The sequence below is a fragment of the Ylistrum balloti genome, unplaced genomic scaffold, assembly GCF_031769215.1.
Source record: "Ylistrum balloti isolate Yb309-2 unplaced genomic scaffold, AGI_CSIRO_Ybal_v1 Utg369740, whole genome shotgun sequence".
Classification (NCBI taxonomy): Eukaryota; Metazoa; Mollusca; class Bivalvia; order Pectinida; family Pectinidae; genus Ylistrum; species Ylistrum balloti.
The window spans coordinates 1,056,669-1,082,490 of record NW_026781950.1 but is presented as its reverse complement, the minus strand read 5'-3'; the positions used below and the strand labels follow the sequence as shown (position 1 = coordinate 1,082,490).

Genomic DNA, 25,822 nt, shown 5'->3' with positions numbered 1-25,822 from the left:
TTCTTTTTTTAATTGAATGTTGGACCTTCGTTACAATTTGAACTGAAAGGAAAGTTAGAGGTAAACGTGGACAACAGGAAATTGTTTGGTGGTGGGCCAAACATTGGAACATGTATACATGTAGATTCTAGTCGACTGCATGGGTCTACAATACTTAAAACTCTTTGATTATCAACCCCATCCCCCTCTCTCCCTTCTCAGTACATCTCTAGTCTCTTTACTCAGTTTATAAGTATTTCTAATGGTCGTTTTATCTATGTAATTATCTATCTTACTTAACCTGTTTTTATCATACTGTAAACTATACGTTATTGGGAGATGGCTTAGTCAAAAAGATCGCCCTTGTCGCCGGATCCCTAAAATCATAATCGTGAAAAATATTAAATCATATCATGTATGTTTAAAAAGGAGATATTGGTAAAAACAACCAATTCAGTTGCATCACTTCAAGGTCAATGTCGTTATCATTATAAGTCCTAGGTAATTCAATATTTCTCGTGGAAGTTATTTTTTTAACTTTCATATTGCATTATAAGGATACCCCAAATCGTGAAAAATATTAAATCATATCCTGTATGTTTAAAAAGGAGATATTGGTAAAAACAACCAATTCAGTTGAATCACTTCAAGGTCAAGGCCGCTATTATTATAAGTCATAGGTAATTCAATATTTCTCGTGGAAGTTATTTTATTAACTTTCATATTGCATTATAAGGATACCCCAAATCGGTTTGTTTCAATGTTATTGTTTATGTTTATGAAAATGTGTAACACAAACGTGAATAGGATCCGGACATTCTTAGTGAAGGTTTCAGTGGAAATATTCGCAGCCTTACGCAAGTCCGAAAATACTTAAAACGTTTTATTCCGGGTACGGTGTTTAACAGGTTTATTGACTTCTTCAAGTCATCCTATATGGTTTGGTTTTAGTTGGCGGTTTAACGTCTTGCCAACGGTCAATGTCAGACGTCTATCGTGCATATGGGTGCCTGTTGAGAGCAAGTCACAGGACAAGTGTTATGTTGGGGGATCTCTTTCAAGAAAATGGTGCAAGGTGTGTTAGAGAGTTTTGATTTTTTTAGTCGACTTTGCCATGTTATACAACCAAAACATGTACTTCCAGGAACGAAGGACGTTATGGACTTTTTTTTCTGTCTATTGAAAAAAACACTTTTTGACATTTATGTCATAGTTACTAGATGTAAAAGTGTATATGAATGCAAATGTTATTTCATCTGTATTTGTAAATATTATCGATTTTAATGCGACTTTCACCAGGCCTGGTTTTGAGTACTCTTAGTTCTTTGGTTAAAAATGTCTTGTGAACATGGATATATGGTAAAACTCTGTTGTAGATAGTACTTTCGTAGTCCCTTCACTTTTAAATGATACAACTAAAATGATTATGATACAAATAAACTGTTATATTGCTTCATTTTGAACAACGTTCTGATCTGAGTTAATTCCCTTCGTTTCAATCTATCAGATCGCATAGTGGTATTATTTCAAGATAATCATGTTTAAATTAGGTTTACAGATGGTCACCAGCATCTCCAGCAGAACAAAATCCGTACCTAATGGCGGGAAGTAATTTCAACCAATCAGACACCAGATTAGCATTCTGCGGCGCACATGCGGAAAATGGCCGACCACAACAAGTCGGGTGCCTGGAGTCCAACGTCGCCGGGAGGAACGACGGATGATAGCACAACAATGGAGATTGGAGATGAAGATGACCCCCTCTCTGAAACGCAAGAATGTGTGGAGGAAACGGTGGTCATTCCGTTGACCGCACCGCCCGAAAACCAGTAGGTCATCCGCCATGAACCGTTGAAGAAACTTCGCTAACTTGCAGCACAACTTCGTTTACTTATTTGCGAATGTAGTGGAGATACATTTTTCAATTATGCTGAAGGTTTGAGGGTTAGACAGACTTCTCGTTCTTAATTTTAGAAAGTCTTGATGCGAACTGAAGGACTTTTTGATATGATATTAATATGTCAATGTGAGTATGTAAACAATGCAATCTTTCCATATTTGGGATTGGTTGTAAAGTTGAACAAGTACATTTATGAAGCACATTAATATGTAGAAACATCTGCGATATTTAAGATCGTAGTTAATCTGTATGTTAATCGTTATTTTCATCACTTATGGTTTGTTAGTGTGACATTCTGTAATGCATACATCTATGTCAAGTACGTTTATTTCGGATTTAATTTAATAAGATAAGATATCTAGTTGGAAAAAGTAAGGTCTAATATATCAAGAATAAGATGATATGATATATGAATACACACGCACACAAATGTTAATACAACAGGTATATTGTTTGAATTTAAGAGTACTAGTCAAACAGCTATCTATAGATGTGATATGGTGTTGTCAAAGGGAGATAACAAATGACCACCTTCTATAAGGAAGAAGTAAAATTTTGTGTAGGAGTAAGAAACTTATGTGTGTGACAGTATTCATAATGAGTAGGCATGTGAGTCACAGATATTGATATTATAATTTTAGGCCAAGACAAAATAGCATGTGCATGATGTAAGGAAACTCTAAAAATACTCTCCTCTTTTTTTTATTAATAATTACTTCCAACACAAATTGAATTTATAAGATGCAGATGTATCTTCATAAATAGAATATGTTTTCACACATTGAAGTTGATAACATTCAATAATTAAACATTTTTTATTGGTATACAATGCAAGTATCACATTTTAACGACACTATTGAAAAAATAGGGAAACTTTAATTTATAACACTGATTTAATTAAAATTGTGGGGTAGATCTGAAAGAGCTTCTATCAGTATATATAAGAGGTTGTTATGATGTTGAGTCTGTTTCACCACTAAGCCTTCACTTCCTGGAATTTGAAAGTGAATTTACAGTATATATCTTCCATATATGAGTTGTAATAACATGAATCAGATATTGCCAAGCTAGCCTATAACATCAGAGTAATGAATGAAAAACAAAATTATATGTAATGAAGTTGTGTTTTAAAATGATAAGACATTTTTATCATAAGTTTGTGCTATTTTCAATTAATCAAATTTCCCCCAAAAATTTGTTTACTATCTATAGGTGGTATCATGGAAGACTAGGACGCCAGACAGCAGAGGAACGTCTACGGTCAGCAGGCGAGATTGGTAGCTACCTTGTTAGGGAGAGCGAGAGTAAATCAGGTTCCTATGTTCTGTCTTACCTAGGGAAGAATGGACTCACCCACTTCAGGTTTGTAGAGTAATTTAGCTTGAACTTTGAAAAATTAATCACCAGTCACAATTCACGATATGCTGATCAGAGAAAATGGTCTAGAAGATTTTGCCATGAGCATACCCATCTGGTTACTGACATATTTCTACATGTGAGACAGCAAATATCCTTGGGTCCAACTTTTAAAGAAATTTTAAAAAGGGATTGCGATTGAACATGATATTGATGAATTTAAGCTTCAGCGATATTTTTCAAACTTTCATGTAGCCTTCTTTCATTTGTGTGAATTTCAGGGTAAATTTCTATCTTTTCTCTTGGAGAAGAATAATATGACTTACAAAAAAAGTTTATGGGTCCAGAGAACCTCAACACAGAAAGATATATCCTTGATATTTAGTATCAAACCATGCCCAACTAACAAACTGAACTGGAACAAGGACCTGTACCTCCATTGACTTATATTCTCCCAATATATATAAGCATTTAATGAATCTAAAGACAAAATGAAGAAGCACATATAAACATATCAATGTCTGTATATAAACATATCAGTGTCTGTATATTAACTGGATATTGTTTGTATATAAACCTATCAATGTCTGTATATTAACTGGATATTGTTTGTATATAAACATATCAAAGTCTGTATATTAACTGGATATTGTTTGTATATAAACATATCAAAGTCTGTATATTAACTGGATATTGTTTATATATTAACTGGATATTGTTGGTATACAAACTGGATATTGTTTGTATATAAACATATCAATGTCTGTATATTAATTTAAGAATTGTAAACCTGATGGACCCGGCAGAGATGGCTGTTCTGTGTCCATAAGTACTGGTGGCCTGTTGTCCGAGGCTTGGTTGGTCGAGCCGACATCTTGTGCCGAATGTTTGTCGGCAGTACCCTAGGAAGAAGGCTTCCCGCCAGTGTTATGTGTAACATTGGATTTTTTGCCTTTGTCGCCTTTTTTGTTGGGTTTTTCCGTATAACGGGGCTCCATATTGTTGAGAATGTCCCCAACAAAATCAAATTCACTCACGATTTTACATTTTTCCAAGATGGCGGCCATAAAGCGCGCCAGAGAGGGAGCCCCTCCTCACAAGAAAACGTGAAAATATGCCGAGACGGGAGTGTTTAGAAATGTAAAAAGTATTTACACGAACAGTGAAAACCAACAAGTAAACCTTAGAGAGCCTCTGGGGTTGTGAAACAAATAATGAAAGTATAAAAGGCGATATAAAGTCAGAGGAACGCAGTTGCCTCTGTACTATTTGCTAACAAAACACGCTATGACTGCTAACGATGCGCACGCATCTCATGGGATCCCGGATGTACCATCCAGGAGTGAATGACAGAATTGGATATTGTTTGTATATAAACATATCAAAGTCTGTTTATTAACTGGATATTGTTTGTATATAAACATATCAAAGTCTGTTTATTAAGTGGATATTGTTTATATATTAACTGGATATTGTTGGTATATAAACTGGATATTGTTTGTATATAAACATATCAATGTCTGTATATTAATTGGATATTGTTTGTATATAAACATATCAAAGTCTGTTTATTAAGTGGATATTGTTTATATATTAACTGGATATTGTTGGTATATAAACTGGATATTGTTTGTATATAAACATATCAATGTCTGTATATTAATTGGATATTGTTTGTATATAAACATATCAATGTCTGTATATTAACTGGATATTGGTTGTATATAAACATATCAAAGTCTGGATATTAACTGGATATTGTTTGTATATAAACATATCAATGTCTGTATATTAACTGGATATCGTTTGTATATAAACGGGATATTGTTTGTATATAAACATATCAATGTCTGTATATTAACTGGATATTGTTTGTATATAAACATATCAATGTCTGTATATTAACTGGATATTGTTTGTATATAAACATATTAATGTCTGTATATTAACTGGATGTTGTTTGTATATTAACATATCAATGTCTGTATATTAACTGGATGTTGTTTGTATATAAACTGGATATTGTTTGTATATGATTATATCAATGTCTGTATATTAACTGGATGTTGTTTGTATATAAACTGGATGTTTTTGTATATTAACATATCAGTGTCTGTATATTAACTGGATGTTGTTTGTATATTAACATATCAATGTCTGTATATTAACTGGATATTGTTTATATATTAACTGGATATTGTTTGTATATAAACATATCAAAGTCTGTTTATTAATTGGATATTGTTTATATATTAACTGGATATTGTTTGTATATAAACTGGATATTGTTTGTATATAAACATATCAATGTCTGTATATTAATTGGATATTGTTTGTATATAAACATATCAAAGTCTGTTTATTAAGTGGATATTGTTTATATATTAACTGGATATTGTTGGTATATAAACTGGATATTGTTTGTATATAAACATATCAATGTCTGTATATTAATTGGATATTGTTTGTATATAAACATATCAATGTCTGTAGATTAACTGGATATTGTTTGTATATAAACATATCAAAGTCTGTATATTAACTGGATATTGTTTGTATATAAACATATCAATGTCTGTATATTAACTGGATATCGTTTGTATATAAACGGGATATTGTTTGTATATAAACATATCAATGTCTGTATATTAACTGGATATTGTTTGTATATAAACATATCAATGTCTGTATATTAACTGGATATTGTTTGTATATAAACATATTAATGTCTGTATATTAACTGGATGTTGTTTGTATATTAACATATCAATGTCTGTATATTAACTGGATGTTGTTTGTATATAAACTGGATATTGTTTGTATATGATTATATCAATGTCTGTATATTAACTGGATGTTGTTTGTATATAAACTGGATGTTTTTGTATATTAACATATCAGTGTCTGTATATTAACTGGATGTTGTTTGTATATTAACATATCAATGTCTGTATATTAACTGGATATTGTTTATATATTAACTGGATATTGTTTGTATATAAACTGGATATTGTTTGTATATTAACTGGATATTGTTTGTATATAAACTGGATATTGTTTGTATATTAACTGGATGTTGTTTGTATATAAACTGGATATTGTTTGTATATTAACTGGATATTGATTGTATATTGACAGGATATCTGCAATCTGTGGTGATTACTACATTGGAGGTCGGAGATTTGAGACATTGTGCCTCTTAGTTGGGTACTACACCTCAGAATCCTATCTCCTAAAGGAAGAACAATTAAAACTGCCTGTCCCTCCCCCAGAGGTAAGGTTTTATAGATATAGGATATATTACTTAGTGTCTCACAAGGACAATAGTTTTGCTGTTTTACCTGCCATATTTAACTAAGGATATCCAGATTAAGAGTTGAAAATCCTTCACCACTATCGACTTATCAAAAAATTTCAACAAACTAGATGTTCAAATAACGGTAATATGTTTACGATGTAAACAATGAAGTACTCTTGAAATGTAAAAATATTGATATAATGTTGTGTTTCTAAAAGCAGATTCTCAGTTTGCTGAAGCAAGAAGGGCGATGGGTTTTTGAAGAAATCTAGATATGATGACTTCAGTAATTATTAGCTAATGATTCCTAGTTATAACCAGACATATATAAATGCTGGATTTATAATTCTGTTACCATGTGTTTTCATGAATAAAATACAGAATGTCACAGATGTATTTTTCATCAGGATGGCTAATGTACTGTCTTGTAAGGATATGAAATATTTGCTATATAGCTGGTAATTTCCATGGGTCAAAATTTTTGGATTTTCTGCTATACAAGCTGATTTTCTTCTATAACGATTGAATTATAGTTCAACAAAATTGAAATTTTGCAATCTGGATGTAAAAGGACGTCTTTTACGTTTGTGTTTCGTTATTTCACGGGCTGAATTTTCACGATAATTTTAATGTATTGCGAATAGCAAAATAATTATCCCCGTGAAAATAATCGGCTATATGGTATATGTATATAGTTATTCAGTCAAAGTCATTGTTTTTAGCCAGTAGATGATCGCAGGCGTGTGATAGCACATCTTCCTTTCTCTAAAATGCCAGAAACAGATGAGCTAAGGTAAGTATACATGAAAGTTCGAATAATTAACATACCTTTTTATGTGTATTGCACATACGACATTTATCTGCTTTAAGCCCATAGTCCAACTCCTAATCTTTGAGGAATCAATATGGGTTGATTCCAGGGAAACCATACTAAATTGTTTGCTATTTCTTAAAGTGGATGTGGGTGGGCTTATTGGCCGATAAGGGATTATTGTCTGATAAAGGCTTATTGTCAGAGAAATATGATAAATATCTATGGTATCTTTTTGGTTCAATGGTATAAGAGAAAACAGCATTATGTGATGAAATTCATCTCGTATGTGTTGATTTCTTTGATATTACAAATTTCCTAATTTGGATCTATTATAACGTTCTTCCAAATGATTCATAAATGATAAGTCATGTGTTTCTCTTGGAATTGTATTAAGTGTTGCATTCTGTTGCCTGATTTCAGCTTTGAGAAAGGAGATGTGTTCGTTGTGCTGAATGAGATGGGAGATGGTTGGCTGTGGGTGATAGCTCAGAGGACCAATAAGGAAGGACAAATACATGAGGCGCTAGTGGAGGACTTGGTAAGGCTAACAAGTCTAATTAGTATTGATCTGTTTCTCTCTCCAGATTTTATGTCTGTGCAAAAAGTGCAGGCCTACCATGCAGTCTCTACCATCTCTGATGGTCTGCTTGTTTAAATGACAAATTGTTAGACTTTGAATTTAGATCCACATAAATTATATATCAAAGTAGGGTCAGAACCAAGGTCATGTTTTTGAAGCTCTGATTTTTTAATGTAATCATCAGTAGCAAAAAAAAAGAATTAAATGGAGTTCATTTTCTATATTTCCTAATTACATATAAACCTGTTTTCCCTGCAGAATGGGACTATAGATCCTGATGAAACATTGCCATATTTTTATCCTGGAATAACAAAGGAAGATGCAGTGGAGAAACTCCGTGAAGGTTAGTATGTAGAGATAATGTGTTTGAGTTAGTTTTTGTATAGAGAGAAAACATTGGTAATACTTGAGGAAATGGGACAAGAAATAGATGGAATTTTGAAAGAACAGTACTTATGAAGAGAACAATTTGAGATGGTCGTGATTGGAAGATAAAAGGAGACTTACAAATAAATATTGTTTTGGTATGTAATAAGCTGAAGATAATATTGAAAAAACCTATTAAATGGTCATGTAAATTTGGAGAAGATATATTTTTTCCTATGAAATTTTAACTTATATATACATACTGTTGGAACTACATGACAAAATGGGTTTAGACGAAAAGATCAGTTAGCATTGTTGCTTGAACACTCTAGCTGGCCAAGGAAGCTTCCTGGTGCGTCCAAGTGAAAATTCTCCTGGAAACTATTCCTTGTTTGTCCTTTGTGACAAGACTGTTCAGAGATTCCGCATTGAGAAGGAAGGAAGACAACTGTTTATGGGAGGACGCTACTTTGATGGGTATGATCACTGAAAATTTCACATCTGTTATAAAGCAAAGGAGGAAGGTATAAGCAATTCAAAGAAATTCACTTCACCTCTTATGAAAAGCATAGCAATTTACAAGCTTTATCTCAAGACAATTTTCTATTTTATTGCAGAAAGGTAAAAATTGAACCAGATAGTATAAATCTGATGGAAGTGAACATATTTTTGTTGCAGAGAATATTTACTTAGCTCTGACTAGTTGGTTTTATCGGGAAATGACTAAAGAAAGATTTCTGTTGGCAGGCTGGAAGCAATCATTGACAGATACAAGAAGGAAGAGATTGTAGAGAGCTTCACCTTGGTGACGCCCGTCTGTAAGGTAAGGATGGGTTGTCGTGTGTAAGGTAAAGGTGGGTTATTACCTGTGAGGTAAGGGTGGATTGATTTATGTAAGGTTAAAATAGGTTATTTTGTATATGATAAGAGTGGATTGTTGTGTAGAAAGTAAGGAGGGGGTTTATGTGTGTAGAGTAAAGGTGGTTACTGTGAGTAACATCATTGTGAAACATCAATTGGGATTGAGATCATTCCTTAAATTCTGAAATTGATTCAGCCCCTAGGGACCTTGGGATGGGGCTCCAAAGGGGTAGTTGGACAATACTTCGTTTTAAAACACTACTCTTCCTTAATGCTTGAAAAGATTTCATTCAGATTTTGTTTGTAACATCAGAAGGGGTTGGCAAATAATTTTTTTTTATTCAGAAAGTTGATTCGGCCCCTAGGAACTTGGGGGTGGGGCCCCAAAAGGGGAAATTTGACAATATTTTGCTTCAAAACACAACCCCTTCTTAATACATGGGTAGATATCTACCAAATTTGGTGTGAAATGTGATTGCAGATGGGTTATGATTTCTTATTAAATTCAGAAATTTGAATTGACCCCAAGGGACTTGGGGCAAGGCCCTTAAAGGGGAAGTTAGAAAAAAATTTGCTTCATGATGCTACTCTTCCTTAAGGCTGTAATGGATTTAAACCAGATGTGGTGCAAAACATCATTGTGGGTGGAGAATCATTTCTTGAATTCAGAAAGTTGATTCAGCCCCTTGGGACATTGGGGGGGGGGGGGTCTAAAAGGTGAAGTTTGACAATATTTTCCTTCAAAACCCTTCTCCTTCTTAATGCCTTGGTAGATTTCAACCAAATTCGTCCTGAAATATGATAAGGGAATGGCAATGATGTCATATATGAATGAAGTGATCCTGAGATTGTCCTGACCAAATCTTATTTTTATGCTTTGGTCCAAAATCCAACATAGAACAAAGTGTGAACTTCTTCTCATGTTTCAATCATACCAATGAGAAAAATATTTGGAATTTGATTTTTTTTTCTTTTTTAAAGAAAAGAAACCGATGATTTGTTGTTACTGTTCAATCTGATCAAAACTTCAACATGGTTATCACAGTAGTTACTTTGTAACATGATGGTGCAACTGTGTTTCATGAACAGAACCTACCATTTGTGAGTTTCTGATTCTTTCAAGTAATGTTCAAAATTTGAATTGATCAGATTTGTCAGACCACCATCAGCGACTGTTAGTGGCCATGGTCCTCTTGTGTGAATTCATGTCTGGTATATGCAAGCTATATTGTCATTTTTTGACTATTGAATTATACTGAATGTTACATACACAATCTGCTGTCATTACAGGGGTCGACTGAACACTTATACGATTCTATCAGACAAAGCTCACGTGGACCTATCACTGGACGGGGACAGAAATTGGACATGCAGGGCTACCTCTTCATAAAAAAGAGTAGGTATTTCTGGGCTAGGTAGTTATCATAGTCCCATAGATTATGTAATACACATGGTAAAATAAGTCTTTATTAATACTTCTCTCATATCTGCTTATATCACTACTTTGTCATTTGGCATAGTATTTTTCACATTTTCTACAAAATATCAGCATCAGTCCTTAGGTGACGAAATTTGAACTTTTTTGAATAAGTATGAAACATCCGGATATAACTGTCATGTGGAGCTTGGTAATCCTCTACAAAGTTTTTGAATTTAAGATAATATTTGGTTCAGAGAATACATTAGATACATTTTCTCTGTCTGTTTTTATCAGGTCAAAAAGTGAAGAAGTGGAAAAGCATGTTCTTTGTTTTACTTGGTCATGATCGGCAGCTCTGCTTCATGGAAAATGAAAAGGTAAATAATAATGGGAATGAAATGTCATTGATCATTTTTATGTCTGTTCCCTTGATTTACTACTAGATGAGATAATGAAATGAGTTCAGATATAAAGCTTTGGTAACAGAAAGTATGTTTTGAATATGAAAAAAAAGTTTGTTAATTTTAGTAATAGCAACCAGGTAAATGGGAGGAATCATTGAAAGGATGAATATGGTATTGGTCAACCAGTCAAGTAAGCAATCTTCTTACAGGTTTTTTAACACAATTTTCTTCTTTCCTAGAGATGAGTTGAGTGCAGGTGTACTAATTAGGTTGAAAACAATATTTTTGATTTGAAGAGAGTCCTAAGTAATGTTTAAACTATCTGGAAGATATTGAATGGTATTGTGTTTGTATAATTAGTGTATGTGTTAAAACAAATGTTCGATTGTTCATGAATGAATACTTACTTCCCAAACATTTGAATATTAAAATGGTATTAAAATATTCAGTATAATTTACCTCCTATTATCGCAAACATGGAAAACCGTTCAAGCTAGGTATGGGAACATTTCCAATTAATCAGAATGTAGGTGAATGTTATAGCATCAATATGTAAATATATGGCGCAGATTTCAAATCCGATTCATTGTGCATCAAAACAAGATTATTTCACGGATTTTACAAACCAGTGTTCTTTACTCCTTGATAATGTTACAAAGACTGTAAGGTAGTCTGTCAGGTAGTCTGTCAGGTAGACCTGTCAGGTAGGCTGTCAGGTAGACCTGTCAGGTAGACTATCAGGTAGTCTGTCAGGTAGACTGTCAGGTAGTCTGTCAGGTAGGCTGTCAGGTAGACCTGTCAGGTAGACTATCAGGTAGTCTGTCAGGTAGACTGTCAGGTAGGCTGTCAGGTAGTCTGTCAGGTAGACTGTCAGGTAGTCTGTCAGGTAGTCTGTCAGGTAGTCTGTCAGTCTGTCGGGTAGACTGTCAGTCTGTCAGGTAGACTGTCAGTGAGACTGTCAGGTAGACCTGTCAGGTAGACCTGTCAGGTAGACTGTCAGGTAGTCTGTCAGGTAGACTGTCAGGTAGACTGTCAGGTAGTCTGTCAGGTAGTCTGTCAGGTAGACTGTCAGGTAGTCTGTCAGGTAGTCTGTCAGGTAGTCTGTCAGGTAGTCAGGTAGACTGTCAGGTAGTCTGTCAGGTAGACCTGTTGGGTAGTCTGTCAGGGAGACTGTCAGGTAGTCTGTCAGGTAGACTGTCAGGTAGTCTGTCAGTGAGACTGTCAGATAGTCTGTCGGTCTGTCAGGTAAACTGTCAGGTAGTCTGTCAGGTAGTCTGTCAGGTACACTGTCAGGTAGACTGTCAGGTAGTCTGTCAGGTAGTCTGTCAGTCTGTCAGGTAGACTGTCAGGTAGTCTGTCAGGTAGTCTGTCAGGTAGACTGGCAGGTAGTCTGTCAGTGAGACTGTCAGGTAGACTGTCAGGTAGGCTGTCAGGAAGTCTGTCAGGTAGTCTGTCAGGTAGACTGTCAGGTAGGCTGTCAGGAAGTCTGTCAGGTAGTCTGTCAGGTAGGCTGTCAGGTAGGCTGGCAGGTAGTATGTCAGGTAGACTGTCAGGTAGGCTGTCAGGAAGTCTGTCAGGTAGTCTGTCAGGTAGACTGTCAGGTAGTCTGTCAGGTAGTCTGTCAGGTAGACTGTCAGGTAGACTGGCAGGTAGTCTGTCAGTGAGACTGTCAGGTAGACTGTCAGGTAGGCTGTAAGGTAGGCTGTCAGGAAGTCTGTCAGGTAGGCTGTCAGGAAGTCTGTCAGGTAGACTGTCAGGTAGGCTGTCAAGAAGTCTGTCAGGTAGTCTGTCAGGTAGACTGTCAGGTAGACTGTCAGGCAGACTGTCAGGTAGTCTGTCAGGTAGACTGTCAGGTAGACTGTCAGGTAGTCTGTCAGGTAGTCTGTCAGGTAGACTGTCAGTGAGACTGTCAGGTAGACCTGTCAGGTAGACCTGTCAGGTAGACTGTCAGGTAGTCTGTCAGGTAGACTGTCAGGTAGTCTGTCAGGTAGACTGTCAGGTAGACTGGCAGGTAGTCTGTCAGTGAGACTGTCAGGTAGACTGTCAGGTAGGCTGTCAGGTAGGCTGTCAGGAAGTCTGTCAGGTAGGCTGTCAGGAAGTCTGTCAGGTAGACTGTCAGGTAGGCTGTCAAGAAGTCTGTCAGGTAGTCTGTCAGGTAGACTGTCAGGTAGACTGTCAGGCAGACTGTCAGGTAGTCTGTCAGGTAGACTGTCAGGTAGACTGTCAGGTAGTCTGTCAGTTAGTCTGTCAGGTAGACTGTCAGGTAGACTGTCAGGTAGTCTGTCAGGTAGACTGTCAGGTAGTCTGTCAGGTAGTCTGTCAGGTAGTCTGTCAGTCTGTCGGGTAGACTGTCAGTTAGTCTGTCAGTCTGTCAGGTAGACTGTCAGTGAGACTGTCAGGTAGACCTGTCAGGTAGACCTGTCAGGTAGACTGTCAGGTAGTCTGTCAGGTAGACTGTCAGGTAGACTGTCAGGTAGTCTGTCAGGTAGTCTGTCAGGTAGACTGTCAGGTAGACTGTCAGGTAGTCTGTCAGGTAGTCTGTCAGGTAGACTGTCAGGTAGTCTGTCAGGTAGACTGTCAGGTAGTCTGTCAGGTAGACCTGTCGGGTAGTCTGTCAGGGAGACTGTCAGGTAGTCTGTCAGGTAGACTGTCAGGTAGTCTGTCAGTGAGACTGTCAGATAGTCTGTCGGTCTGTCAGGTAAACTGTCAGGTAGTCTGTCAGGTAGTCTGTCAGGTACACTGTCAGGTAGACTGTCAGGTAGTCTGTCAGGTAGTCTGTCAGTCTGTCAGGTAGACTGTCAGGTAGTCTGTCAGGTAGTCTGTCAGGTAGACTGGCAGGTAGTCTGTCAGTGAGACTGTCAGGTAGACTGTCAGGTAGGCTGTCAGGTAGTCTGTCAGGTAGTCTGTCAGGTAGTCTGTCAGGTAGACTGTAATGTAGACTTCCTCTATACAATCCACCTTGGGTTTGGTTTAACTGCTTGTTCTTCAGAGGTCATATGTTTCTTACTGAAGGTATGCTTTCTTGAAATTAAATGTAAAACTTTTTCCCCATTCATAAGTTAAATAAAGCAATATTAAGAACTCAGAAAAAAAAACGGTGTCTAGCTCAATATATGTATGTGTACATAATTTTTGACATTACCACCAGAATATTCCAGTATCATTTGAGAACATTAAAGGAATATATGTTCGTTTCATTCCTTGTATATGTAATATGTATCTGTTTGAAAGCAATAGAAAAAAATAGGAAGTAAAATTTAGTAAGAATGGGTGTCTGATAACGTTGAAGTGATGTTATGTGATTTTGTTATTTTAACAGAGATCCAAGCCAAAGGGACTTATAGACCTGACATACAGTTCATTCTACCCGGTCCATGACAGCTTTTTTGGGAGGTATGTATTAGCATTGCCATCGTCACCCGTTGGTTTGAAGCATTTCATACTAACCTGTACTTGATGTGCAATGACCTGAGGATGTTAGCTAACAAATTCTTGCTCAAAGTCAGGGCTTATGGGACAATGAAGTAATTGAGGTACATAAATCTACTGACCCCTAATAGGTATGGGTGGGTTTGGTACCAGGCATGAGTTTAATGGCAGATAAATACAATGTATAGTCAGAATGAGAGAACATTCCAAAGTTGTCGTCTATTGCATGTCGACCTCAGAAGCAGTTAAAAAAATGACATGTCTTGAAATGTAGGTTTTAACTTTTTGTTGAAATGTGTGATTCGCAAAATAAAAAAAATGGCTTTGGAAGTGAGAAAATTGGGGAAAAGTAAACAGGTCTAGGTTCTTTTTGATGGGACTTGACAACACACAGGACATTGAGTTAACTCTTTACATTTGTCATTTTCAGGAGTCAAATAAAAATCAAAAGAGTTAAAACATCTGTGAAACAAACTCAAAACTCAGTTTGGGAGTCAAAAACATACTGGATGCTCAAAATAATTGACTCTATGCCATGTCAGGTTTTCAGGGTTTTAATTGGCATTTTAGAAAAATAGTACAACTATTTTCAAGTTTAAAAAACTCTTTGCTTTCTTTGTCTTTTAGTTTTGAACATGAATGAACACAAATGAATTTAGTACAACACAAATGTATGGTAGAGGAGGAGGTCACAGATCTCTACAGATTGCTAGGACTGTTTTGTGAAATTTGTTAAAACAAATTCTTCAATGTTTTTTTGTAACTTTTTTCATTGCTTTTGTTTATCACGTAGGCCAAACTGTTTCCAACTCATTACTATAGCCAGTGCAACTAATCACTACCAGATATATTACCTGTGTGCGGAGAACAGCGACTTTGCACAGGTGAGATATAACATGTTTTGTTGTTCATTATGGAACTTTATCATGTTTGAGTCTATAGACTGTGACAAACTTTCAATTAACTAGATTTTTAAATGAGCAAGTGAAAGCAATCTAATGTTGGAGTAGAAATTTACTTTAAGATAAAAGATTAGAGCAGGTTAAGCATTTTGACTTCATACCTGTGCATTACTTCAGCGTCAAGTTCATAATCATAAACATTGTTTTATCCAAGGACTACATCTTCTTCTCATGATCATGAAATTAGGTTATACAGTAACACAGAATACTATAGACAGGACACCACTGTGACTACCTATTTCTGGTTCAGGGGCCCAGGCTAGCTCAGTCAGTACAATGTTTGCCTACATAATGAGAAAATAAAGGATTCTCTATATCCAGGAACAGTTGTTGTAGTTTACTTATGGACTAATTCGTCGACGTGTTTCGAGCGCTGTGGATGGTCCTGATGATGGCCGCAGAGCGGTCAAAACACATCGACGAATTAGTCCATAAATAAACTACAAGTGTTCCTGGATTTTGAGAATCTTTTATTTTCTCATTATGTTGACCACATTGTAAAGAGTTCTACAGAATACCTTGGGTATCCTTTCAGGAACCTAGCCGCAATCTTAGACATATAGTGTGTTGGTTCTTCAATATTGTTTTCTCAATGTTTGCCTACGTAACTTAAGGTGAAGATCAGGCTGTGATTATTCAAAGGCTAGTTGGAGATGACCAGTGGTCAGTGAAAATTTTTAAGCATGAATGAAAGAAAATTGGAAACATTCTTTACAGTTTCACAGCTGTAGGTTTGTTGAGACTGATCAGATTTATATATTTTAAGTGTTCATTTCACATTTAATACCCTTGTTTTCACAAACCACTGGTTAATTCTAACTTAATTTTGAGAAACTGGGGCCTGAGGTCTGTGGTTCAATGCTCCTTATTTGCTCTCAATGGCATGTCATGGGCTCTTGATCGGACTGTGGTAGCAACCAACTACTGAGGAGATCTTGTCTTAAAATTAATCTGGCTGTTCATGGGATGATAAACAGAACAAAGAATTAAAAAGACAATTTATCATTGCTAGAACTGTATGTAATTTGCTCCAGGTCAGTTCAGACAGAAATCTCCAACAGAACTTAGTTTTTCATTTTACTTCTTTGCTTACTAGGAAATTTAGATATCAATAAAATTAATGTTTTGATTTGATTATTTCAGACATGGATAAAAGTGCTGAAACCCTACTGTGTTAATACACAACCCACACGGTCACAGTCACGCTCCTTAAAGGAGTTACGTACCTTGACAGTGGAGGTGTGTGATGCGCGCGGTATACCCACTAAGACACTGCCTCACCCCTACTGTGTGGTTTCTCTGAACAATGTACGTGTGTGTCGTACACAGGTGGAGGAAGGCACCAACCCTATGTGGGACGACAAGTTTATCCTGGAGTAAGTACAACTTCTATATTTTCTGTTCTGTCTCTTTTACCAGCTTAACTTTAATCAGTTATATAATGTTAACATGACTATTTTGATGCTCTCTGCTGTGTGAAACTTGTTTGATCTCTTTACTGACACAAAATCAAAGGCTCTAGTTTCAATAGTCTAAGTGATAGCTTGAGTGGTAATACCAAATAGTAATGAGGCCATGGTGATCAGGTGGATAAGGTGTCTGACCAACTTCATCACAAGCCCTCCACCTCTGGGTTTTTCTTAGGGAACTGCGGCTTTCCTCCACCACCTTAACCTGGCATGTCCTTAAATGACCCTGGTTGTTAATAGAATTTAAAGCAATAATTAACTTAACTAGACCTAAAAGCAAGTAAGGTGATGTGAAGGGAGGGAGGATCATGGAGTTATGGAATAAAAGCCAGATCTTTAATAGGTTTAAAACACTCATTCTGTGGTATATTGAAAAATGTAAGACAGTCTTTTATAGACTTTGAAGGAGAGAGCTGTGACCTGTATGTTGTAATCTTATGTTTGATTTAAGATTTCAAGAGAAAGTTTCAAGAGAATTTGTCAAAACTCAAAACTATGAATCCAATCTGAATTAAAACCAGATCACAATACTTTTGGTAAGGAGAGAAGTGAATGAAGATCCAGTTTTAATTAGATTGTGTGAATATATGTATAACCTTTAATTTTGCATGATGATTCAACAGATACAGTACATGTGTTTGGGGATATCAAGCCCTTACGACCAAGGTCATTGATTCTATTAATAGATCATGACAATTTTAACTTGCACTGTCTGTCATTGTGAGTGATGTTTGTGTGTTACAGTGATATTCCATGTGACATAGAAGATTTCAGCATAACTATCTGCAATCACAGCCGTCGAACGAAAGATCAGGATATTGGTAAGTTTGAGTCTCAAAATCAATTATCACAGCTGTCAATGAAAGATAAGGCAATCGGTAAGTATGAGTCTTGAAATCTATTATCACAACTGTCAAAAGAAAGATTAGGAAAACAATAACAGCTAATGATACTGGAACTTGGTCATTGTTATTAATGATATTATCACCGCTGAAAGATCAGGATATCTGAGTGATTCTTGAAACTATTATTACAAATTTTGAAATCAGTATTTGAGACCTTAAGAATTGGCAATTTAACTCTCTTTTTTTTTTTTCACTGTCCTGTCAGCCATTGCCAACTTGAAATGAGAGATATGTTGGTTCCCCAAAACTTTATTAGTTCCCAAAGCTTATTACAGGATCAGTGTGTTATACAATGTTTTCATTACAGCCAACATAACAATCCCAGTGTTAGATGTAAAAGACACAGACTGTTATGACAAGTGGCACACATTACAAGCCCTGAACCCTACCATGCGTGGTGAAACTGGCTCCTTACGTATCCGTGCACGCTACCTACACGAGATCATAATGCCAGAGGAGAAGTACTCAACGCTCAAAGAGGTGATTTTAATAGTTGTGTTACTTAATTGTTGTTTTATGTCATGTCAGTATTTGGTTGTTATGTCTACATCTGGTTGTCATGTCAACAACTGGTTGCCATGTCAACATTTGGCTAGGGTGTCAACATTAGTTCTCACCTTTATTGTTTGTATACATATTTAGTTGCTATTTTATGAATGTTTTATCAAACATCATTGTCAAGATCAATATTTTGTATATTTTAATCTATATAATTTTGGTAGAAATAAACCAATTTATCGGCTGTCAATAAAAATTTGAAATTAAGTATTGTAGATGGTATCATGAACACAGCTGCAATTTCTGGTCATGATTAATAATTCAGCTTGAATGATCAGCTATTGATATTTCAAGTCCGGTTTACATTTAAGATTAAAACTAAATCCAGATCGATTCCTCAAAGACCTTTGCATTTTAAGTATAAAGGTCTGTATTGTTATTTAAAGCTTATTATTATGTCTTTTTACCTTAAAACTTACAATTTACTGTTGCTTGGTATAGCTCATCTTGAATGGTGACCTGAGTAATATCCTCGAGCTGTTTAATCTCTGTGGCAATGACCGAATTCCTGTGGCAAAAGCTCTGCTTCAAATTTTTCGCCACGAAAAACAGGAGAAGGTGATTTTGAAAACAATGAATGACTTCGAAATTGCAAGGGAAGGTGAGTGTTTACTAGGTTATCTATGGTGTCGGCATACATCATTAAATACATATATACATTCAATGCCTTGCTTTCATTAATTATGTTAAATTTCTTTGGTTTGACTGATGGCACAACTGAAGGAAAACCAAACTATGAACCAGGAATTCTAGACGTACTGGTTGTATCTTCTGATTTCTCACTAGGCATGTGTGACACATAGTTCCAAAATGAATTGTTACAATCTGAATTTTAACTCTACAATGGTTCAAAATGGATTTATGTGAAAAGTTTGCTTTTTCAGTTAATTTTTTTACTGCTTTGCAGCAGAAAACAGATTGTTGTTTAATAGCCAAAAACTGGGCTATTTTCTCTAAATGAAGGAAAAAACATGAATATTTCCTGTTTTTTAAGAAAAATATGCTACTATGGATATTTTCACAATGTATCCAGGCACAGTTTTGCTGTAGATTAAGTAACAGTGCACTAGCTTTTTGGATAACACGACAGAAATAAGAAATCTTTGTGTAGTTAATGTTCTTTGATATCTAAGCAGTGTAGTAATAACCTGGTGGAGACTTAAATGAGTTGATGTATGCTTATCCTTCTCCATCACTGAAACTTGCAGAGGAAGTATCAACACTTTTCCGGTCAACGTCACTAGCGACCACATTGATGGACCAGTACATGAAGATGACAGCCACACAGTTTGTGAGCAACGCCCTGAAGGACAGTATACTAAGGATTCTTGACAGTAAACAGTCATGTGAGGTAGGTATGTCACAACTTACAAGAACCTGTATCAAGTCTTAGAAACTTTACATCTCTGCACACTTGCAATTGTGCTTGATGGCTTCTATTTGATTTAAAGCTGCAATTTCTCTAGATAATACAGAAGAATGGAACCTTATTTATCTAGACATTTGTTTGTTTTAATTAGCTTTATGAATCTACTGTAATTAAAACTCTTAGTGATATCATAAAAGAAGGCCAATAAATTATTGTGAATTGAAATTATGGGGATTGGCTTATTACAAGACAAAATCAAGGCATTGACTTTTTGCAGGACAAAATAAGGAGGGTTGGCTTAATGCAGGACAAAATGGAGGGAGTGGGCTTATGTACCGGACAAAATCAGGGAGTGGGCTTATTACATGACACAATCAGGGGACAGGCTTACTTTATGACACAATTAGAGGGTTTACTTGTTACAGCATGAAATTGGGGATTGGCTTATTACATGACACAATCAGAGGGTTTCCTTGTTAGAGAGAAAAATCAAGGGGTGGGCTTATTATAGGACATCGAATAAGTTTTATTAAGTTTTTTGTGATTCTACGAACCGAATGATATTTTTAGCTTTAAACCAATAATAAGTTGGCATGTTAAGTTTTTTTCTTTATTGTGTAACATTTCAGTATATTAACTCTTTTTTTTAGTTGAATCCACAACTTTTAGAAAGTGGAGCTGACATAGCTGCTAACAGAGAGAATTTTCTCCATCACCTTAACGATGTAACAGAGTCAATAATTAAAGCTATCACCAGCTGTCCTGTGTAAGTATAAAATGGTGCCAAATGCTCCATTATTGTAATCTGATCTTGTGCAATAAAATGGTTCATTGCAGAGTTGCCTTTCACTTATCCACTATTGATGAAATGTGGCGAGATATATCATGGCTGCTGGTGGTTAATCAGCATGTGTGCCCTCTTATGCATCCATACATTCTCGATACTCCAGAGGTTACACCCACTACATCCCCAACACTCCAGGAGTTACACCCACTACATCCTCGACACTCCATGGGTTACACTCTCTGTCACTCTCTGCACCACAGGAACATGTCATGGCAAAATGAAGGCGCAAGCGAAGTAATTTGATTGGTATAGAGCGGGATCCAGAAGATAAACCTGACTAATCTCAGACTGATAGCTCCTTTGAAGATTATACAAGAATGACACCCAACTTCAAAGTTATAACAACGCACACACACACACACACACGCACATGGTTTATTTTGCTGTTTTTCTATTTTTACATACTAGTATTTGTGTGTTTCAGGGTGCTGAGATTTATATGTGGCTGTTTACAAAGAAGCGTGGCAGCTAAATGGATAAACGACGAGAGTGTGAGAACGCGGGTTGTCAGGTACTAATCTGTTATTGTACTGATGCTTGTAAAACTATTGTCCAGTTTTAGCAATATATACATAATAGCTGTAGTATCCTGTGTACATGTATTGATGCTTTTTTTTTTCCCTATAGTCAAATAATTATTATGACTCTCTGCACAATTTAGCACAAAAATAAACATTTAGGAATAACACTGATTTGACATGGAGAAAGCTTATAAATAGAATTGGTTTTAAGGTAGAACTATAAAAAGAGATCTTCGTCTTAATTTCTTCTTTCATTCTTCCAACTTTACGTCAGCTGATACAAATGTAAGAGATCCATGTTTTGATGCTGTATACTTGTATGCATTCTGCGTTGTATGAATGGAGAGGACTTGTGTATGCCAAAATTTGCCATTTCTAGTTTACTGAAATTGCTTTGAAAATGTCTTAGAATGAAAAGGATATTTAAAGATACAATGAAAAATTGCTATATTCGCCATCAGAAAAGATAGAGTGATATTAAATACTATTTCCCACAAGGAAGAATATCACAGAAAATATCTGTTATGCCTGTATACTTGGGCACCAGTTCATAGATATGCACACAATTTGATACTTTGTCCGAACTGTGACAACTGCAAATTATTAGCCACCTGAAGTTAAACAAATTTACAGTATGCATGGAATTAAGAAATAACGTAATGTGACATAATGATGTGATGAAAATGCCACTTTGTAAAGCACTGTTTTTAGCTACAACTGTATTTGTGATTTATTTCTGTATTTACAGTGGGTTTATATTTCTACGATTGCTCTGTCCAGCTATCATAAACCCCAAGTCCTTCAACCTTATATCAGGTAACAAATTTCTATCAAATATTGCAGCTTTTCTTTGTAAAGAAATTTTACTTAGACAAGTTTGAATGTTTTTCTATGACCCCACAAAATGTTAATGTTTTGTTTTTGTGAAGTATTAGTGTGCACTGGTATTTACATATATTCCTGTACATTAATACAGTGTTTCTCATGGTATCATATTGTAATTTAGCTACCTGAGAAAGCATATATACAAAATCTTGATATTATGAAGTGATAATCATTTTGTGACTTGGATTTTTTTTCCTTTTTTCAAAGAATGAGCAGATTTATTGTACTATGGAAATAATCGTTACTGTCAAATTCATTATCCGGATAATTTCAAATTACATAAATTGTGATGAATATGGAATTTGGAAATTCTTTGCTCATATTTCAGGTACATCATCATTTTATTTTGCTAGAATGAAGTTGATTTGTTTTTCACAGAAACTCCAACAGAAATGGCCTCAAGGACATTAAAACTAGTTGCCAAGGCACTTCAGAATCTAGCCAATCTTGTCGAGTTTGGTGCAAAGGTAGGGTCTTTTAAACTGCAGCTGTTACTCAAAACATGTGTTAAGGTATGTGGAGGGGAGAAATAGTAGTTCAAACATATTTTAGCAGTAATCTAAAAAAAAAAAAGACTTGTTTTAGCATTTTTTTCACTGAAAATATAGTGCTAAAATGGCATTGTGCTGATTTATGGCTCTGTATACTGTTTATAATGCAAGTATTGTGGATGCTCAAATCCATTGTACTTATTTATCAAAAAGTAATAATGTGCTAAAATTTGTGGCAGGAAAGTATGTTTACAGAACTTTGTTATAAGCTCTACAATCTGTTATATTTTATATCAGAATTCATTTTAGGCAAGGTATCTGGTTATTTGGAAGTATAATCTGACTTCCAAATTTTCATTCAAATTACCATTTTTCAATTGCATTATGGTTGATTTATATGCTCCCCAAAGGGAGAGGATATAGTCGCAGCTTTGTCGGTCCGTCAGTCTGTCTGTCATGATTTTTTCCAGAGCATAACACAAAAACTATAAGAGGTATTAACATAAAACTTTATTGGTAGAAAGTTCACAGCAAAGAGAAGTGCACAAGAACCATCAATCTCTTTTCCATAATTTAGGAGTTAATGCCCTTTGTTATTTTTCATAGTTAAATTTTGTTTGAAGCATTTTTCTAAAACTATAAGATGTATTAACATGAAACTTCTTAGATAGGAAGGTCTCAACAAGAAGGAGGGTAGTGTACAAGAATCATGACTCGCTTATTGCTTTTTGTAAGTTTTCATACATAAATTTTGTCCCAATGGGGGAGCATAACCCATCTGAGACAGCCCTTGTTACCACATGTTCTAGGAACAATCCTGGATCATAGGGTCATATGTTGATGATATCTGTTACATGCTATAAGTATGTGTTCATTTGAGATTGTTATAAATGGTGACAGACCTGGTGTTGAACCATGTAATCTTTGTTGTAGGAATCATTCATGGAAGTCATTAACCCATTCATCAAAAGAAACAAGGAGAGAATGGTGGTGTTCTTGGATGAGTTATCAGTAAGTTGCTCAGAAGATAACTACAATCAAGATATTGTTATATCTTATATCACAGAAACTTAATTATGTGTTTAAATATAGTGATGATGATTATAGAATTGATAAAAAACCTCAATACGACAACCTTCATTTCCTTGATCTCTCTGCATATTGTTATATTAATAAATCACGAGGTTTGATCTTTCTCATCAGTGATGACTTAGTTTTACATCTGATCTTGTTTACTTGTTTACAATTTTTTCATAAGACATGAGATGAATGTGTTGAACTTTTTCAAGTGCATTAAAGTACATGTATTATTGCAGTAGTGCTAAAAAATGTGTTCCAGAAATCAAGATTGATTTAAAGGAACATTACTAATGAAATTCATACAAACTAGAAAGGTGTATAGTCTTGTTTAAACCTGAAAAGGAAATAATTTGTTTTTTGCATTACTATACTATTCTGTTTTTCAAATAAAGTGAATTGTTTGTTATGGAAAAGTGTAATTGAAGATGAGATATTATTTTTAATGAAGATTACCTTTGCTACAAAATTTTAGGGTTGTAGTTACATGTAGTCATTTTGATAGCACACTTGTATTTCATATTTCCTAGAATATGTCTGAAGTGGACACAAGTCGTCTTCAAGTGAACGTCAATGATGTGGCCAGAAATCTTGCCACCATTCATCAGATCTGTGCCTCGCATCTGTCAGAACTCAGGAAACTCAGCGAGTCAAAGGTTGATATAACAAACACAAGTTTTGTAGATAAACAATATAAGACAATTGTTCATGTTAAATGTGAGGTTTAGGTTTAATGTTGCTTTACATCCTGTTAACAGCCAGGGTCATTTAATAATGTGCTAGGTGTAGGTGGTGGAAACCGGGAATTTCCAGACAAAACCACAGAACTGCAGCCAGCATGGGATCTGCCCCACGCAGGCCTCAAACCTGTGACGCAGAGGTGGAGGACTGGTGATAGACAGTCAGACATCTTAACCATTACATTTGAATGACCATTGAAAAAAGGGACTTTCTCAGTTTTTATTTTTTCAGCTTCTAGTTCGAATGAGCCTGTAGATTTTACAATATATGAAGTAACGTGTTCACATATATGAATATTTGGAAATGCCTGCAAGGCAGATGTGGCTAAAGTTTGTCTTCTAATTGTAAAACACCAGAGTATCTAATGATCATGTCATGTTATCTCCTTTGAAAAAAAAATATTAACGTTGTTAGAAAATTATTGAAAATTTATTATGATAAAATTTGAAAAATTTTGAACTCTTTCAATGAAATATGTACAAAACCTTTTATATACAATTATGATTTAAGGTATAATGATTTTATAAAGAATTGACTCATTGTTATCAGTGAGTACAATGTTTCGTTTTGATATTTATGACTTTTTCTGTATGCTTCCAGATATCTCTGAGAAAGCTGGTGGCAGTCGCAGAAATCTTATCCGACCACAAAAAGCGCTACATGACATGACACCTGTCCTCCTTCTCATCATCATTATCACACGTTTCAAGTTGGCTAGGGACTGGTTCTCCCATCTTGATATTCATTTTCATTCACGTCGCCATTTCTTGTTGTCAACTCCTTCTTGTGGCTATCGAATGATACAGCTGGTCAAGAAGCTGAATTTCATAATAAATGACGGGAGACTATAAATAGATTTTATAGGACGTAAAAAACAGAAATTTCATTATATCCGTAGATATTGAAACTGTGAAATGAAAGGTGGTTGAATCAATTATTTATTTTAAAATTTCTTGCATTAGTCCACCTATAATGTTCTCCAGATATAATGAAAGTTTTACTTTCTAAAAAAAAATGTCAGCAGATATGAGAACAAAGCAACATTACAGTGGAATGTGCATCATTGTAACGAAGTGGATAACATAGCATAATTCCATGAAGTGGATTGTGTTGCAGTGTGGCCAGTCAGATATGGGTGCTGTGTAACGATGACATTGACAGTATTGGACAAAAGTTCCTGACCAATGTGATCCATTCATCGATTGTAGCCATGACCTTAATGGCTGTCTATTATTAAACATGAAGATAAGCATGGATAACAATAACAACATAATTTTTAGGAGACTTACATATATATTATTTATAACCTGGGGATACATAAAAAATCTTATTGGTTGACATTAGATGAAAATAAACAAGTTTTGAATCTGACCAATGAGATCCATGAAACAGACATCTGCTTCTAATTGGTCAGTAGATATGTAGGCCAGTTTAGTAAATATAGAAAATAGTGATGGTAGGATTTTATGATGTGAATGGAAGAAATGAGTGAGAGTGATGTATTTAGAGGCACAACATAGACATGGCTTGGTGAGATACTTTCGAACCGCAGTGAAATGAAATATTTCAACACTACGATGATGTATATTT

General features: G+C 35.3%; 1 protein-coding gene across 1 annotated transcript; it reads left to right on the top strand.

Annotated features, from left to right (window-relative positions):
- Positions 1–1,641: 1,641 nt before the first annotated feature.
- Positions 1,642–25,612, top strand: LOC132543111 (ras GTPase-activating protein 1-like). The gene is made up of 24 exons (XM_060206570.1): positions 1,642–1,808; positions 3,092–3,241; positions 6,374–6,509; positions 7,256–7,326; positions 7,768–7,885; positions 8,186–8,270; positions 8,626–8,770; positions 9,041–9,116; positions 10,445–10,550; positions 10,869–10,951; positions 14,298–14,371; positions 15,201–15,291; positions 16,513–16,745; positions 17,583–17,659; positions 18,051–18,223; positions 18,743–18,902; positions 19,510–19,652; positions 20,321–20,436; positions 20,942–21,028; positions 21,787–21,854; positions 22,302–22,390; positions 23,348–23,425; positions 24,022–24,147; positions 24,833–25,612. The coding sequence occupies exons 1-24, from the start codon at positions 1,642–1,644 to the stop codon at positions 24,899–24,901; spliced, it is 2,721 nt and encodes a 906-aa protein (XP_060062553.1). The 3' UTR covers positions 24,902–25,612.
- The last annotated feature ends 210 nt before the right edge of the window (positions 25,613–25,822 follow it).